Source organism: Notolepis coatsorum (genome assembly GCF_963971535.1).
Source record: "Notolepis coatsorum genome assembly, chromosome: 17".
In the NCBI taxonomy this organism is placed as follows: Eukaryota; Metazoa; Chordata; class Actinopteri; order Aulopiformes; family Paralepididae; genus Notolepis; species Notolepis coatsorum.
Window position 1 is genome coordinate 106,539,547 of NC_140181.1, and position 17,381 is coordinate 106,556,927.

Below are 17,381 nucleotides of genomic sequence, written 5' to 3' on the forward strand. Positions count from 1 at the left end.
GAGGTAGCTTACCAATAATGATGTAGTATAAGGAGGTAGCTTACCAACCAATAATGATGTAGTATAAGGAGGTAGCTTACCAATAATGATGTAGTATAAGGAGGTAGCTTACCAACCAGTAATGATGTAGTATAAGGAGGTAGCTTACCAATAATGATGTAGTATAAGGAGGTAGCTTACCAATAAGGATGTAGTATAAGGAGGTATCTTACCAATAATGATGTAGTATAAGGAGGTAGCTTACCAATAATGATGTAGTATAAGGAGGTATCTTACCAATAATGATGTAGTATAAGGAGGTAGCTTACCAATAATTATGTAGTATAAGGAGGTAGCTTACCAATAATGATGTAGTATAAGGAGGTATCTTATCAATAATGATGTAGTATAAGGGGGTATCTTACCAATAATGATGTAGTATAAGGAGGTATCTTACCAATAATGATGTAGTATAAGGAGGTATCTTATCAATGATGATGTAGTATAAGGAGGTAGCTTATCAATAATGATGTAGTATAAGGAGGTATCTTACCAATAATGATGTAGTATAAGGAGGTAGCTTATCAATAATGATGTAGTATAAGGAGGTATCTTACCAATAATGATGTAGTATAAGGAGGTATCTTACCAGTAATGATGTAGTATAAGGAGGTATCTTACCAGTAAGGGCCTTAAAATGAACAAATCCCAGTGTGTGTTGCGCCTCGTGATGTTGTAATTTACTCGTGATGTTGTTGTAATTGACTCGTGATGTTGTAATTGATGTTGTAATTGACTCGTGATGTTGTAATTGATGTTGTAATTGATGTTGTAATTGACTTGTGATGTTGTAATTGATGTTGTAATTGACTTGTGATGTTGTAATTGACTCGTGATGTTGTAATTGACTTGTGATGTTGTAATTGACTCGTGATGATGTAATTGACACATGGTGTGTTTCTGTCTTGCAGGCCGACCTGGTCTTCAGAGAAGGCTCTGGATATTTCTTTGTTAACGCCAGCGTTGGAGGAGTAGTGGAGGTGTCGGTTCTGAAGGACAAGAGCTCAGCGGAGGTGAGGAGAGGGAGAGGAGAGGAGGAGGAGGAGGGAGAGGAGGTGTCGCTTCAGAAGGACAAGAGCTCAGTGGAGGTGAGGGGGAGAGGAGAGGGAGAAGAGAGGAGAGGAGGAGGAGGGAGAGGAGGTGTCGCTTCAGAAGGACAAGAGCTCAGCGGAGGTGAGGAGGAGGAGAGGGAGAGGAGAGGAGGGGAGGAGGGAGAGGAGAGGAGAGGAGAGGGAGAGGAGAGGAGGAGGAGGAGGAGGGAGAGGAGAGGAGAGGAGGAGAGGAGGTGTCGCTTCAGAAGGACAAGAGCTCAGCGGAGGTGAGGGAGAGGAGAGGAGGAGGAGGGAGAGGAGGTGTCGCTTCAGAAGGACAAGAGCTCAGCGGAGGTGAGGGGGAGAGGAGAGGGAGAAGAGAGGAGAGGAGGAGGAGGAGAGGAGGTGTCCTTTCAGAAGGACAAGAGCTCAGCGGAGGTGAGGAGGAGAGGGAGAGGAGAGGAGGGAGAGGAGGAGAGAGGATGAGGAGGAGAGAGGATGAGGATGAGGAGAGGAGGAGGGGATGAGGAGGAGAGGGAGAGGATGAGAGCATGAGGAGAGGAGGTAGAGGAGGAGGAGAGGAGGGAAAGATGAGGAGGAGAGAAGGAGGAGGAGGAGGAACACTGATGTGTAGAGAACGTCCCTGTTGACTTGAGGGTTTGAATAACGAGGTCCACGTGTTTGAAATGTGACGGCTACGGATCGATTCTTGACCAACGCGCTTAACCCTCGACTGACTGCTCTGGTGGAGCCGTTCTGGGGCCCAGAGCACAGTGACGTCCGTTGTACCTTGTGAACAGTGGTTGTACTCTGCACCTCCTCCCGTGTGCCTCCGAGACCTCGCCCCCCCGCCCTGCACCTCCTCCCGTGTGCCTCCGAGACCTCGCCCCCCCCGCCCTGCACCTCCTCCCGTGTGCCTCCGAGACCTCGCCCCCCCCCGCCCTGCACCTCCTCCCGTGTGCCTCCGAGACCTCGCCCCCCCCCCCCTGCAGCTCCTCCCGTGTGCCTCCGAGACCTCGCCCCCCCGCCCTGCAGCTCCTCCCGTGTGCCTCCGAGACCTCGCCCCCCCGCCCTGCACCTCCTCCCGTGTGCCTCCGAGACCCCCCCCCCCCGCCCTGCACCTCCTCCCGTGTGCCTCCGAGACCCCCCCCCCCCCCGCCCTGCACCTCCTCCCGTGTGCCTCCGAGACCTCGCCCCCCCGCCCTGCACCTCCTCCCGTGTGCCTCCGAGACCTCGCCCCCCCGCCCTGCAGCTGCTCCCAGGGGCCACTGCTGGAAATAACCACGCGTCACATGGCTTGAATAATAATTGAGGCTTAAAAGTATTTCTGTGTCACTTCTAGGGTTGGGCATCGTTTGGATTTGAACGATTCCGATTCTCCATTTCGATTCCTGTTCTAAACGATTCTCGATTCCGATTCTTTGAGGTGCCGGTCAAAACATGTCACAGCTTATTTCGCAGGAGATTTTTTTTTTTTTTTTTTTTTTTTTTTTTTTTTATAAATGTTCATACTATTCACATTGTCAGTTGACTTGATACAGTTTAATTTGGTTGCTGTACTGTAACTATGGTATTAATTAACAAAGTACAAAACCTTACCTAATGGTTAGAGAAGCGGGTTTGTGACTGGAAGGTCACTGGGTCGATCCCCCGGACCGGCAGGAAAAAAATCTGGGCTGGGCAAGTGAATTAATAACTCTCTCCCATTACCCTTAACAACACCAACCGCTGAAGTGTCCTTGAGCAAGGCACTTAACCCCCCAACTGCTCCAGTGGAGTTGCTCAGTCGCCAACGGTGTCAGACTGTGGTTGTACTGGGCAGCTCCCAGGTGGCAGACTGTGGTTGTACTGGGCAGCTCCCAGGTGGCAGACTGTGGTTGTACTGGGCAGCTCCCAGGTGGCAGACTGTGGTTGTACTGGGCAGCTCCCAGGTGGCAGACTGTGGTTGTACTGGGCAGCTCCCAGGTGGCAGACTGTGGTTGTACTGGGCAGCTCCCAGGTGGCAGACTGTGGTTGTACTGGGCAGCTCCCAGGTGTCAGACTGTGGTTGTACTGGGCAGCTCCCAGGTGGCAGACTGTGGTTGTACTGGGCAGCTCCCAGGTGGCAGACTGTGGTTGTACTGGGCAGCTCCCAGGTGTCAGACTGTGGTTGTACTGGGCAGCTCCCAGGTGTCAGACTGTGGTTGTACTGGGCAGCTCCCAGGTGGCAGACTGTGGTTGTACTGGGCAGCTCCCAGGTGTCAGACTGTGGTTGTACTGGGCAGCTCCCAGGTGTCAGACTGTGGTTGTACTGGGCAGCTCCCAGGTGTCAGACTGTGGTTGTACTGGGCAGCTCCCAGGTGTCAGACTGTGGTTGTACTGGGCAGCTCCCAGGTGTGAATGGAACTGTGTGAATGTGAAGCAGGGCGTAGCTGAAAAAGAGCATCCGTGCTCAGACAACCTACCCTGGGTAAATAAAGGTTAAATAAATAAATAAATAATAATAAAAACACAGAGTCCCTCCCGGCAATCAAGGCAGACGTGCTGTGATCAGCTTGTGTTAGATGGTGTTAGAACTAGGGATGTTCGATATTGGCTTTTTTACCGATATCCGATATACCGATATTGTCCAACTCTTAATTACCGATATCAACCGATACCGATATATGCAGGCCCCCCCCCCCCCCCAAAAACGGAATAAATTCAGGTAATTAACATTACATATCTCATGTCGTGGAATTAACACAACATTATGCATACTTGGCGGCTAAGTGGCGCAGTGGGCAAGGCGCTCGCCACTAACGCAGGAGACGCTGGGTGCTACCGGCTTGGCTGTTCATACTACCACAATTGGCAAGTGTTAGGGGTGGGAAAGCCGGTGGGTGGGGATTGGACGTTGTGGACAGCGACTCCTACAGGTCGGTTGGTGCGCCTGTACAGCAGAAACAGGAAGTATTGGGGGCAGCGTGAGCCTCCCACGCGTTACTCCTCGCCACTGAGAGATCGCGCTGTACAGGTGAAAAGATGCGACAGGCTGCCTCCTCGTGTACCGGAGGGGACACGTGATGCAAGGCTCCGTCCTCACTACAGCCGACCAGTGGGAGGCATAGTCTAGCAACGTTCGAGACAGGGGAGGGGAGAATTGGCGAGGCGAAATTGGGATGGGAGAAAAATTGAAAAATAAGGAGGAAAAAGTGGATAAAAAAAAAACATTATGCAATAAATAAAATAAGAATTTGTTCTTACTTGCTTGCCTGGGTAAATAAAGGTTAAATAAATGTACAAGAAAAGTTTAATACCGATAATTTCCAATATTACATTTGAATGCCAATATCCCGATAATATTGCAGATAATATGGGACATCCCTAGTTAGAACACTATGAGTTTCAGCGAGGACGTCCCACCTGACCCCTGACCCCGTGTGTGTCTCTGTCTCCTCCAGGTGGTCCCGCTCCACCCGGGCGTGGTCCAGGTGATGGTTCACGACCTCTGTCTGGCCTTCCCGGCTCCCGCCACGGCCACGCTGCACGTCTCCGACATCCTGGAGGTCTACGTGAGAGTGGTGGACAAGGTGAGGGGTCCACACACACAGAGACCCTCACACCCTCTCACACACACACACACACACACACACACACACACAGAGACCCTCACACACACACACACACACACACACACACACAGAGACCCTCACTCACACACACACACACACAGACCCTCACTCACACACACACACACACACACACACACACACACACACCCTCACTCACACACACACACACACACACACACACACACACACACACACACACACACACACACACACACACACACACACACAGACCCTCACTCACACACACACACACAGACACACACACACAGACACACATACACACAGACACACTCACTCACACACACACACACACACACACTCACACAGATCAGGGCTGTACAGTGCGAGATATATATCGCACGTGCTACAGCAACAGCGGTCTGTGCGATGAATGGATTTACTTCAGTAGCACTGGTGCGATAGGCATTCGGTTCATATCGATACTCTTATTTAGAAAATCCTGTCGCGGTCTCATTTCCGCCTAAGCGCAGCTCCAGCTATAATAACTATGGCTCCAGCAGCTAGCAATGCTCAGTTCATATCGATACTCTTATTTTGAAAATCCGTGGTGTCGTGACTCATATCCGCTCCACAGCACACAACAGTACTCGTCTCAGTAGCGTCTGGAACGCGGACATTGAAACATAGCAAGGCTAGTGTGCTTATTTCGCGACCCAAAACAAATCCCTGCTGTTTTATTCCGCAACGGGTCAAATGCATATAACATGCTTTGCAATCCTCGCCATTCCTTTATGACCACGTCGTGTTTAAGACTGGAATTAACGTTCCGTTAGCATAAGCTAACAACAAGCTAAAACCCTGTTCAGAGCGACAGAACAGCAGAGTGGGGACTGGGAAGGAGGGGCATTCTCCCTTCTGTGTGTGTGCGTTTGAAAAGATATGATGAAGTCAAACGAGTATATTATATTGATGGTAAATGTACTGAGGGTGGACAGATGATGTTGATATTTAAACATAAAAAATACAATACATAATAAATGTATGCATGATCATCATGCAACATAAAACAATTGCAGGAACGGTTTGGGAGAGGAAGGGGTTTTAGGTGTTCCAAAAAAAATTTACTTAAAGTTTAAAGCTCAATATATCAAAACGTGGCACTTTATAGTGAACAGGAGGTCTATTTGTATTAAAAACAATAAATAGTTTTTCATTTACCCGAAAATCAATTAAATGTCTGGAAGAGCTAAACATTTTTTTTTCAAATTATATTTGTTACCTTTTGAGTTGATCTAAATGTTACTGATTGTGTTAAATGGGCTTATGATATCATCCCATCGATTGCAGGCACCTGCATTGTATCGTATCGTGGCAGATATCGGCAAATATCGTATCGTTGTCCAAAGAATCGATATCGTATCGTGATGAAACTGGTGATTCCCACCCCTAGTAGAGTCCATACACCCAACACCAAATCCCATAATTCCTTACACGTAACGTGTAGGGATGGGAATTGATAGGATTTTATCGATACGATTCCATTATCGATTCTGTTTATCGATTCCCTTATCGATACCTGCTCACTTTATAATTTAAATAAATAAATTGGAAATGCAACAGAACTAAACTGGTTAGAATAACAACATGCAACTTGACATTTCTGATTGTCATTTATTGTTGAGCCCCCATGTCAGGGGCGACAGTGGCTCGGGAGGTAGAGCAGTCGTCTGGCAATCCGGAGGTTCCCGGTTCGATTCCCGCTCCTCCCGGGCAGCGTGTCGATGTGTCCTTGAGCAAGACACTTAACCCCTAACTGCTCCCAATGAGCAGGTTGGCACCTTGCATGGTTGCCTCCGCCGTCGTTGTGTGAATGTGTGAGTGATTGGGTAAAATGTAAGGAACAAATTGTAAAGCGCTTTGGATAAAAGCGCTATATAAAAAAGCAGCCATTTACCATGTCAGAAAAATACAAAAACTGTAAAAAATAAAACATTAACTATAGCCTACACTTAAATAAAATAATGTATTTGAGATTCTCTTAAAATGTATTTCTTTTTTTATTCTTAAACTAATTTAATCTATTGAATAACAGGTTGTTATTCCTCTGACTTCTGTCTCACACACACACACACACACACACACACACACACACACACACACACACACACACACACACACACACACACACACACACACACACACAGAGCTCCCTCCCCGGGCCCCTGTCCTGTAAGGTATTGGCTTGTGTTGCTACACGGACACATTTGTATGTTGCACCACGGTACTTCCTGTCTTACGGAGTACAGACTAGTAAACAAACACTCCGTCTCTTATTATTATATGTGAACTAAAGAGTACAAGGTTTACACAACAGCCCCCACCCGCTGTTTTATTGTATTTGTACCTGTACTATCCGCTGTCAGCTGTTTATCTCTCTCTGAGAGCTTGATTAACTAGAGTTAGCTCACGTTAGCTAGCGTTAGCTCCGCGGCTAATTTTAGCTCACCCTGAACTAAATCAATGACTAGGTTCTAAAGCATTCAAGTACCGGTAGTTTTCACTGCACATAGAAGTAGCCAAACAGCGGGAGCATTTCGGGAGCATATTACCAAAACCCAGGCAATTTCGAGCCCTTAATGAATCAAATAGAGTCTGCCATGGCTACACGCTAACGTTATTGCGCAACTGTAGGAAAAACCTGGCAGCGATAAGGGAATCGAAAGTCACGGGAGCCACACGGTTCCAGGCATCGGCCAATTAGGAACGGGAACCGGGTTTCGATTCCCATCCCTAGTAACGTGTCTGGCTGTGTGACGTCAACTTGTCAGCATGAAAATGACAACCAAACATGGCACTGCAACGAAATAACACAAATACAATAGGCACATTTGTGACTGTTACAAATATAACACGTTTTATACTTGTGCTACAAGATATTGGCCTGTGCTACAAAACGATCAACCTCTGTTGCACCAGTGCTATGTGCAAAAAAAGTTAACATACAGCCCTGACACAGACACACACACACACTCACACAGACACACACACACACACACACACACACACACACACACACACACACACACACACACACACACACACAGAAACACATACACATCAGGGCTTGACATTAATATCTATTTTTTAATAGGCCTTTATTTTCACAAGTACATTTCGGACAAGTACGTTTAGCTTTCGGACAAGTAAAATATCTGAGCCACTTGTCCGAAGGATATCTGAAATATCTGAATTTATTAAACATTCTGATATTTTCGCGGGTCTGTCAGTGTCACTGTCAGTGTCAACTAAGCGAGCATTCAGAAGACGCTCGCCGTTTGTCCGGGACAAGTAATATTGACGTACAGAGATTGAGAGTTTCCAGTGTGACACTGTGAGACAGGCATTTTCTGATCAGATGGAATAACGTTACTATTCGTTTGGGGAATATATACATTGATTGTCCGGTCGGACAAGTTAAATTGTATTATGCTTGTCTGAATTTTTTTTTACTTGTCCCGGACAATCGGACAAGCCTTAATGTCAAGCCCTGCACATAAACATATACAGTACATATGTAACGGTTGTGACAACGTCACCTCAAACTTCGATGCCCCGAGTGGGAGTCGAACCCTCGGTCTCCCACACTGCAGGCAGCAACACAGACCGCTATACCAAGAGGTGAATCCACTTCTAAGTAATGGGTTTATGCGTCTTTTGAGGATGTGAGAGTGAGTTTAACCCATAGCACCGCTACTCACCCCAGTCCTTCTTGACTGCGCTTCACGATACCATCCGTTACACTTACACACAGCTGGACTGGTTGACCTGTGTTATCCACCACACTGCAGTACCTTGGCAGCTAAGTACTTGACAAGATTAGATCTCGTTTTCGCCCCTTGCTGCTTCCAAACTGGAACCATTTAATTTGACTAACGTCGGGCATCATTTTCTCCCCTTCTTCTGCATCGCAGGTGGAAATCGGTAAATCTGTGAGAGCTCACGTCAGAGTGCTGGACGATAACAAGAAGCCCTTTCCAGCCAAATACTTCCGTTTCATGAATCTAAAACTCAAGGCGGCCTCTGCCATAGTCTCCCTGCAGTAAGTTGTTATGAGCTTGTTTGAAACTGTTTGGGGGGGGGGTTCTGAATAATCAGTGTTAGGCCCCCCGAAACTACTAGTGTCGTCACGGGGCGCGCGTGTCGTGGATACGTGGTGTCAACAGTGTTGTCATAGACGCGCGCAGTAAGGCGGTGGTTAGTATCGGTGCATTTCTCTACACTGAGCTGAAGTTAAACGATTGCACATAAATTAGGTAAATAAATATATATGAACAATATTTACAACACATACATTTACTTATTTACAATTATATATTATACATACATACAGTAGTGACAACACACTCATAACTATTTACAACCAGTGTCAGAGCGAGCGCACTGAAGTTGTTCGGAAATTCTGAGGGCTCAGAGTGCACACTGGACACTCTGACCAGAGAGTCAGTTTATCAGAGCGGAGCAGATTTTCAGAGTGAATTTATGAACTCACCTTAACTAGGGCCCTATGAAATCTGTTTTATCTTTTCCTGTTTTCAGATATGAATAAAAATAAATAAATAAATAAATGTAAAAAAAAATACACCTTCAAGGCAATGGTAGGGGAAACACTGATAATACAAGGTTTGTTATGGTCCCTCTCATCTGCCAGAGCGCTGTCTGAGCCGTCGGAGAAGGACACTGCGATCTTCCTGGTGAAAGGCCTCTCCATCGGTCAGACCACTCTGTCAGCCGTCGTTCTCGACAAAAATGGAAGGAAAATCGCCTCCGCTCCCCAGCAAATAGAGGTACAAAAGGTTCCATGTAGTCAAATAAAATAATGTTCAGAGACACCGTACGGGCCATGTTGTCCACGTTCTGAGCCCACCGTGGGGTTATTCCTGCTCACGGAGCTGCTTGTAACGCCACCTTCTGTCTCCCTTTCTAGGTGTTTCCACCGTTCAAACTCATCCCCAAGACAATGACTTTGTTAATTGGAGCAATGATGCAGGTATGGATTCCATCAGCGCGTTAAGTTGGCTTCTGTCCTCTCTCCCTCTCCCTCTCCTTCTCTCTTCTCCTCTCTCTCTCTCTCTCTCTCTCTCTCTCTCTCTCTCTCTCTCTCTCTCTCTCTCTCTCTCTCTCTCTCTCTCTCTCTCTCTCTCTCTCTCTCTCTCTCTCTCTCTCTCTCTCTCTCTCTCTCTCTCTCTCTCTCTCTCTCTCTCTCTCTCTCTCTCTCTCTCTCTCTCTCTCTCTCTCTCTCTCTCTCTCTCTCTCTCTCTCTCTCTCTCTCTCTCTGGATAATGGCGCGGTCAAGGCTAGTCGCCGTCTGGTTAGCTCCGCAACGATTGTGCGTACTTTTTGTTGTTATGTTTATTTTTAGTACTTTTTTAACACTTTCAGCGCCACGCCTGGTTTTCCGTTTTACCGCTTGAATGCCACCATCGGCGCCAATGTTAACGTTAATATCGCCTAATCTATGTTTTAAATTATGGCTATGTGTCTAATCTGCCCATCGCATTATCAAAGACTATTTTCCAGTCAGTGCTGTGAAGGCAGATTGTTTTTTTATCGCGTCGTTGCCGTTTCAGAGCAGTTAGAAAAGCCCCCGTTTTGATATAAAAAACAGCTCATTCTGGAGCATTCTATGAAAATCGTCTTTTAGTGGAATATTCCACAACGTTGATATTCGTCGGCCTTTTTATGAATCGTTTTCAAATAAACGCTAGATGATCAATATTATACGTGCACGCACGCACATTACGGCCGCGCACGGATAATCGCCTCGTTGATTTCCTCTCGGACTTTTACAGTGAAACCGAAAGAAGACATTTCACAAAACAGCTTATAACTTCATCAAACTTACTCTGATTATCCTACCACTGATAACATAGAGTCCTTACCTGACATCAGATGGTATCCAACTGGTATATTCCAATTCCTGATCACCATTCGAAAATATCGATGTGTATGGATCCAACGCGATACAGTAGAACTCCATGATCCGCGGGGATCTGAGGCTCCAGAATGAACTCTAGTAACCCCGGCTGGATCAGTGAACTGGAAAATGTGGAGTACCGGATTTTTTTCCCCATTCATTTTCATTGAGTCCATTCCAAAATCACTTATGTCATCTGGGAGACGACAGGGGGCGCTTTTTTCCACAGTGATCGTCGGCGCCCCTCGGCTATACTCGGGTAGGCTCGGGTGATGCAATAATTTTTCAGATCGCAAAAAAAAATATCCGAGAAATCTCGTGAGTGGCTAGCAACCACCTATAAAAAGCACTGAAAGAGTTAATAGAAACAACGCTGCCATGGACGAAATATGATCGCCAGTCACTTATGGACTTAAACTCTGGCCTGAAAGACGGGTTTAACAACACTTTTTGCCTAAACTGGCCACCGGAGATACGACACGACGACAACAACAACAGAGACAATGGCGGTGTGACCAAACGAAGGAGTGGAATTAGGAAGAAACTGAAAAGTTCTCCTTACCGGCCGCCGATCCCATAAATTCTGCTGGCGAATGTCCGCTCGCTGGAGAACAAGATGGACGATCTCCGAGCGAGGGTCCGGTTCGAACGGGACATGAGGGATTGTAACATCATGTGTTTCACGGAAACATGGCTAAAAGCAACAACTCCGGATCACAACATCTCTCCGTCGGATTCCTTCTCCGTCTTCCGAGCGGACCGTACAGAAGAGTCGGGCAAAAGTATCGGCCGGGGGATCTGTCTCCTCACAAACAACGGCTGGGTTAGCCCAAAAGAGGTAAAGATACTTCGTTCATACTCGCCGGACCTGGAATATCTGTCCATCCAATGTCGCCCGTTTTATCTCCCCCGAGAATTCACCTCCATAATCATGACGGCGGATCTACAGGACCATTTAAACAAACACCAGATCAAACACCCAGACGCAGCCATGATCATAGCCGGCGATTTCAACCAGGCGAATCTGAAGAAAGTGATGCCAAACTTCTTCCAGCATCGCTTGCACCACCAGGGGAGGAAATACGCTTGATCATTGTTACACCCTGTTTAGAGCCGGTTACAAGGCAGTACCGGCCCCTCCATTAGCTGGTTCAACGAGCACATCTGATCATGACGCCATCTTGCTTTTCCCTGCCTACAGGCAGAGATCACGTGACACTGTTGTGTCACGTGAGGTAAAGAAGTGGTCCGACCAATCGGAGGCCACGCTACAGGACGCCCCTCCATTAGCTGGTTCAACGAGCACATCTGATCATGACGCCATCTTGCTTTTCCCTGCCTACAGGCAGAGATCACGTGACACTGTTGTGTCACGTGAGGTAAAGAAGTGGTCCGACCAATCGGAGGCCACGCTACAGGACGCACTGGATGACGTCAACTGGCAGATGTTTCGGTCGAGCTCCAGTGACGTCAGTGAGTTCACTCAGGTTGTTGACAGTTTTATAACAACACTAGCAGATAGCATTGTACCCACAAAGAAGGTTCGGGTCTTCCCGAACCAGAAACCGTGGGTTGACAATACACGCCGCCCTCGTTGCTTCCTGATTCTGCTGCGCAGGCGCACCAACCGACCTGTAGGAGTCGCTGTCCACAACGTCCGATCCCCACCCGGCAGCTTCCCACCCCCTAATACTGCCAATTGTATTAGTATATGAACGACCAGCCAAGCTGGTAGCAATGTCGAGAGCTGGGCTCGAACCCAGCATCTCCTGCATTAGTGGCGAGCCCCTTGCCCACTGCGCCACTTAGCCGCCCCTGAGAAGTGCATTTATGAGGGTGAACACCAGGAAAGGATAATTATTATCCGGATGGGATAACAGGACGTATACTTAAGTCCTGTGCTAACCAGCTAGCCCCAGTGTTCACCACCATATTTAATCTATTCCTGGCTGAGTCCGTGGTACCCGCCTGCTTCAAAGTGTCCACTATAATCCAATATAAAAAATCCTCTCCAGCAGGCCTTAATGACTACAGACCGGTGGCACTCACCTCTGTGGTCATGAAATGTTTTGAGAGGCTGATTAAGGATTACATTTGTGCCACCCTTCCCAGTGATATGGACAATTTGCAATTTGCATACAGGTCAAACAGGTCCACTGACGATGCGGTCTCTCAGGTACTACACAACACCCCCTCTCACCTAGACAGCCAGAAGGGGGGCTATGTATAGTCATTGACTATAGCTCAGCGTTCAACACCACTAGTCCCCACTAGACTGGTGGACAAGCTGATTGAGCTGAGTCTGAGCTCCGCTCTGAGCGCCTGGATACTGGGCTTTCTGAGTGAAATGCCTCAGGCGGTCAGGGTGGGGGGTCAGACCTCCAACACAATGTGTTCTCAGCCCCCTGCTGTATTCACTGTACACACATGACTGTGTGGCCAGGTTCACCTCCAACTCCATAGTGAAGTATGCAGACGACACGGTGGTGGTGGGGCTGATCTCTGACAACGACGAGAAGGCCTATCGGGAGGAGGTTGATGAACTGGCACGCTGGTGTCGGGACAACAGCCTGCTCCTGAACATTGGTAAAACCAAGGAGCTGATCGTGGTTTTTAGGAGAACACAGCAGGGGACACACACACCACTGTGGATAAACGGGGCTACCGTGGACGAGGTGAGCAGCTTTAAGTACCTGGGGGTCCACATCTCAGAAGACCTGACATGGACAACACACATAGACTCAGTCGTAAAAAAGGCGAAGCAACTGCCTGAGACAGTTAAGGAAATTCAGAGTATCGGGGAAGATACTCCAGTCCTTCTACTCCGGAGCTGTAGAGAGCATCTTGACTGGAAACATCACTGCCTGGTATGGAAACAGCACGGCACAGGACAAGAAGGCCCTGCGAGAGTGCTGTGCTCAGCTGAGTGTACTACAGGTATTGCACTACCACCCCTGCAGGACTTATATAACAAGAGGTGCAAATCCAGAGCCTGCAGAATAATGAAAGACCCTCACCACCCCAACAACAGCCTGTTCAAGCTGCTGCGGTCAGGCAAACACCTGCGCACACCAGCAACTAGGACAGAGAGACTTCGGCTCAGATTCTTCCCCCAGGCCATCAGAGTCTTGAACACTGAACTCTCCACACACAAGCACACATGAGCACACACACAACACACATACTGTATACGCTCACACACCAACAGTCACTTTAGCACGTACACACACACACACACTCACACATGCTGCACACGCTCACACTCAACGGTCACTTTACACTTTTTGCTGAGTCGTTGCACGAGTTGGAAGTTTTATTTATTTTATCACTTGTAGGCTACCATAGGCTCATGACAGCCATGTTACGTTAGTGACTTGGTTGAAACGTGATTCCGGAGTGATACCAAGTAAAGTGGAAGGCAAATGCATCCTCACTATCTCCTCTGCAAGCAGTACTCTGCATGTCCGGCTGCACTGCCACTGTCTGTGTCTGTGTACTATGCTCTGTCTGGTCCAATCACATTCGGCGTCCCGTCAGCGTTTCCCCCCCCCACCCACAGTCTGCGAATCAGATGCAGAGTAGGGCGGGTCTTCACGGAATGCGTGTTGTCTCTTTCAGTCTGAGTCAGAGCGAGAGTTGACTGCGCATCTTACAGTAGCCTCGTTCCCAGTTTTATCTCTGTGAGATAAATGTAGCTAGTAGCCTAGTTTCGGCAGCAGGCAGCCAGCAGAAAAATATGGCATGTTCAAAGATGGCCAGTAAAAGAAAAGTCGACTGCAATTCAAAGGTGAATGGACTGAAAAATATGCGTTCATCCTGAGTCCCAGCACCAAACCAATGTGACTAATATGCCAAGAAACGGTAGCTCTTGTGAAGAGTGGCAATTTGAAACGCCACTATGAAACAAAACAGTTATTTTGATGCAACCTTTCCTCAAAATTCAGTGCTAAGAACCACACAAATAAATGGATTGAAATCATCATATCAAGCTCCAAGCAGAATTATTGTTAAAACGAGAAAAAGCAACCAAGTCCTCAGTGGCATGGGTGTTGGCTAAACACAAGAAGCCATTCTCTCGCTCTGATGCATACATAATAAAATAATGTATGACTGAAGTGATGGAGACCATGTTTGAAGGCAAACAAAAGCAAATCCCCCTCAGATCGCACAGCAACCAGAATAACTTAAATACTGGCTGTTGATTTGATTAAACAGCTTTGTGATGGAATAAAAAAAATGCACAGTGCATTTCCATAGCTGCATGTGGATGAGTCCACTGACACCACTGAGAAGCCTACCGGTATGTTCATGTTCTGAAACGTTATTGCTAAAGATTGAGAAGATTGGATCAGTTGTACTTTTTTTTGGAATACTTTTTTTTAAACTTTATGTACATTATACCTGTTATGTCTTATTCGTATTACTTGTATTATTGCACAATCGCTGCGGGCATGACCACCCGCATTTCACTGTATGCCTTGTATGCCGTGACAAATAAAACGCTTGACTTGACTCTCTCTCTCTCCCGCTCCCCCTCTCCCTCTCCCGCTCTCCCTCTCTCCCGCTCCCTCTCCCGCTCCCTCTCTCCCTCCCTCTCCCGCTCCCTCTCTCCCTCCCGCTCCCCCTCTCCCTCTCCCGCTCTCCCTCTCTGTCTCTGTCTCTCTCTCTCTCTTTGCAGTAGGAGGGTTTTAATCACCACATGGTTTAAACATTTCAGCTCACCTTTTTTAAAGTCGGGTCACGCGGTACGGAGAACCAGCCGCCCGGGGGTCTAGTGGCTAACGGCTGCCTCCACGTCTCACTCCACGTCTCACTCTCGATACACGCGTCGTTTGTGTTCCCTCTCCCAAGTGTTGATTAGTTTTAACGCCCACGGGGTATAATTGCTTTCAGCAAACTGTTATCAGACGCTGCTGCGTTGATGAGGCGCTAATGAATAAACCGTCAAGCGTCCCGGAGGCCGTCCAAGCGCGACGGACGGCACGCCGGTCCACTTTCACGTCTCATCGTTCTCCTTTCCCTGCCTTTCAATCCACCCCCCTCTCCCCCCAGATCACGTCTGAGGGCGGGCCCCAGCCGCAGTCCAACATCCTGTTCTCCATGGCCAATGAGGAGACGGCGTCCGTTAACGGTGTCGGTCACGTCAGAGGCGTCGCCGTGGGCAACGTGACGGTTGTCGGTCTGGTGCAAGCCGTGGACGCTGAGACCGGGAAGCTAGTCGTCGTGTCACAAGTACAGTCGGAATAATGATAATAATAATAATAATACACATTACATTAGATTACATTCAAATGTATTGTCATCATACAGCACAAGTACAGTTGGAATAATAATAATACACATTACAATTAGATTCAAATGTATTGTCGTCATGCAGCACAAGTGTACAGTACGACAAAAAGACGTGCAAATGTAACTGTAAAGTGCGATAGTAATATACAATGTACAGGTGATTAAACTGGATATAAAATGTATAAATTAGTACTACTGAGTAATAGTGCTAATCAGATGTATGTACAGAGTTTTAATATGAATATATACAGTGATACAGGTATAAAGACCTTATGGTATTAAGTCATACTGGCCAGCAGTGTAACTAGTAAGAGTAGGTAAGGGATATGTACAGATTATATAGAATCTACAGATAAGGTAAAAGGATTATATGCAGGTATGACAGACAGATGTGGATAGCTATATATACAGTATGAATAAATATATATACGGTATATACAGCATTATTGTACATGAGTTATATGGGTTATATGCAGGTGTATAAGTAGGTATATATATATCGATGAGCAACTCCTATTATTTGATGTCCGCAGGATCAAGTGGAGGTGGAAGTGGTGCAGTTGAGGGGCATTCGAATCCGAGCCCCCGTTACAAGGATGAAGACTGGCACTCAGGTAATAATAATAATAATAATAATAATAATAATATCTTAAATGTATATAGCGCCTTTCAGGAGACCCAAGGCGCTTAACATGAGGGTGCAGCTAACGGAGGGTAACGGAGAACAACGTAACAACAAAATAATAATCAAAAGGAAAGAAAGAAAACGAAAAAAAAAAAAAGGAAATTTAATTCCTGTAATTTACAAATTTGGTGAAGAGGTGGGTTTTGAGTTGGGATTTGAAGGAGTGCAGGGATGTAGCACTACGGATTAGTGTTGTCACGATACTGGAATTTCGAACTTCGATACGATACCTTGAAAAGTATCGATATTCGATACCATATTCGATACCATTCAATCTTAAAATGTAAAAAAAAAAAAAAGGATAAATATACATATATATATTTTTTTATAAGTTTTGCTTTTGTTGCTGGTTGATTCTCCTCAGCTTCTCTGGTACTATAAGAGAAGATAAATATAACACTTTTAAAACCCTTTGTTTATCTTTAGATCACACATTTAAAAATAACTAAATGATATAATCTTAGAAATTAAGTAAAGTTAATAGTACTGCGTGTTAAGCATAACAGATTGATTGATTGAAAATTGTATTTTTTGATAAAAAGAATTTGATCAAATTTAATTTATTACCTTTTTTTCAACTGCAAAGTAAAACTTTGTCAACATGTTTTATCTAATAAAATAAAGTTCAGTCTGTTCATCTTACTTCAATCATTTTTATTGCAGAACATGGTATTTTCTCAAGCAGACAGATGTAAACACTGTAATCTGTGTTGCATGTACCTGACAAACTGAACTGTTTGTATTACAGTCATATTCCAACATAACTGAATGCACATGTGTGTGTGGACTACTGTACTATTACAGGT

At 46.4% G+C, this 17,381-nt stretch overlaps 1 protein-coding gene across 1 annotated transcript in view; it reads left to right on the forward strand.

Annotated features, from left to right (window-relative positions):
- nup210 (nucleoporin 210) overlaps positions 1 to 17,381 on the forward strand; it is a gene marked incomplete at its 5' end in the record, with an annotated part of 214,458 nt that overhangs the window by 142,501 nt on the left and 54,576 nt on the right. Inside the window, 7 exons of the mRNA XM_084333618.1 lie at positions 951 to 1,052; positions 4,493 to 4,621; positions 8,596 to 8,723; positions 9,333 to 9,468; positions 9,609 to 9,671; positions 15,651 to 15,830; positions 16,424 to 16,504. Of these exons, the coding sequence (XP_084189744.1) occupies positions 951 to 1,052; positions 4,493 to 4,621; positions 8,596 to 8,723; positions 9,333 to 9,468; positions 9,609 to 9,671; positions 15,651 to 15,830; positions 16,424 to 16,504 (819 nt within the window). The remainder of the gene's footprint in view (positions 1 to 950; positions 1,053 to 4,492; positions 4,622 to 8,595; positions 8,724 to 9,332; positions 9,469 to 9,608; positions 9,672 to 15,650; positions 15,831 to 16,423; positions 16,505 to 17,381) is intronic.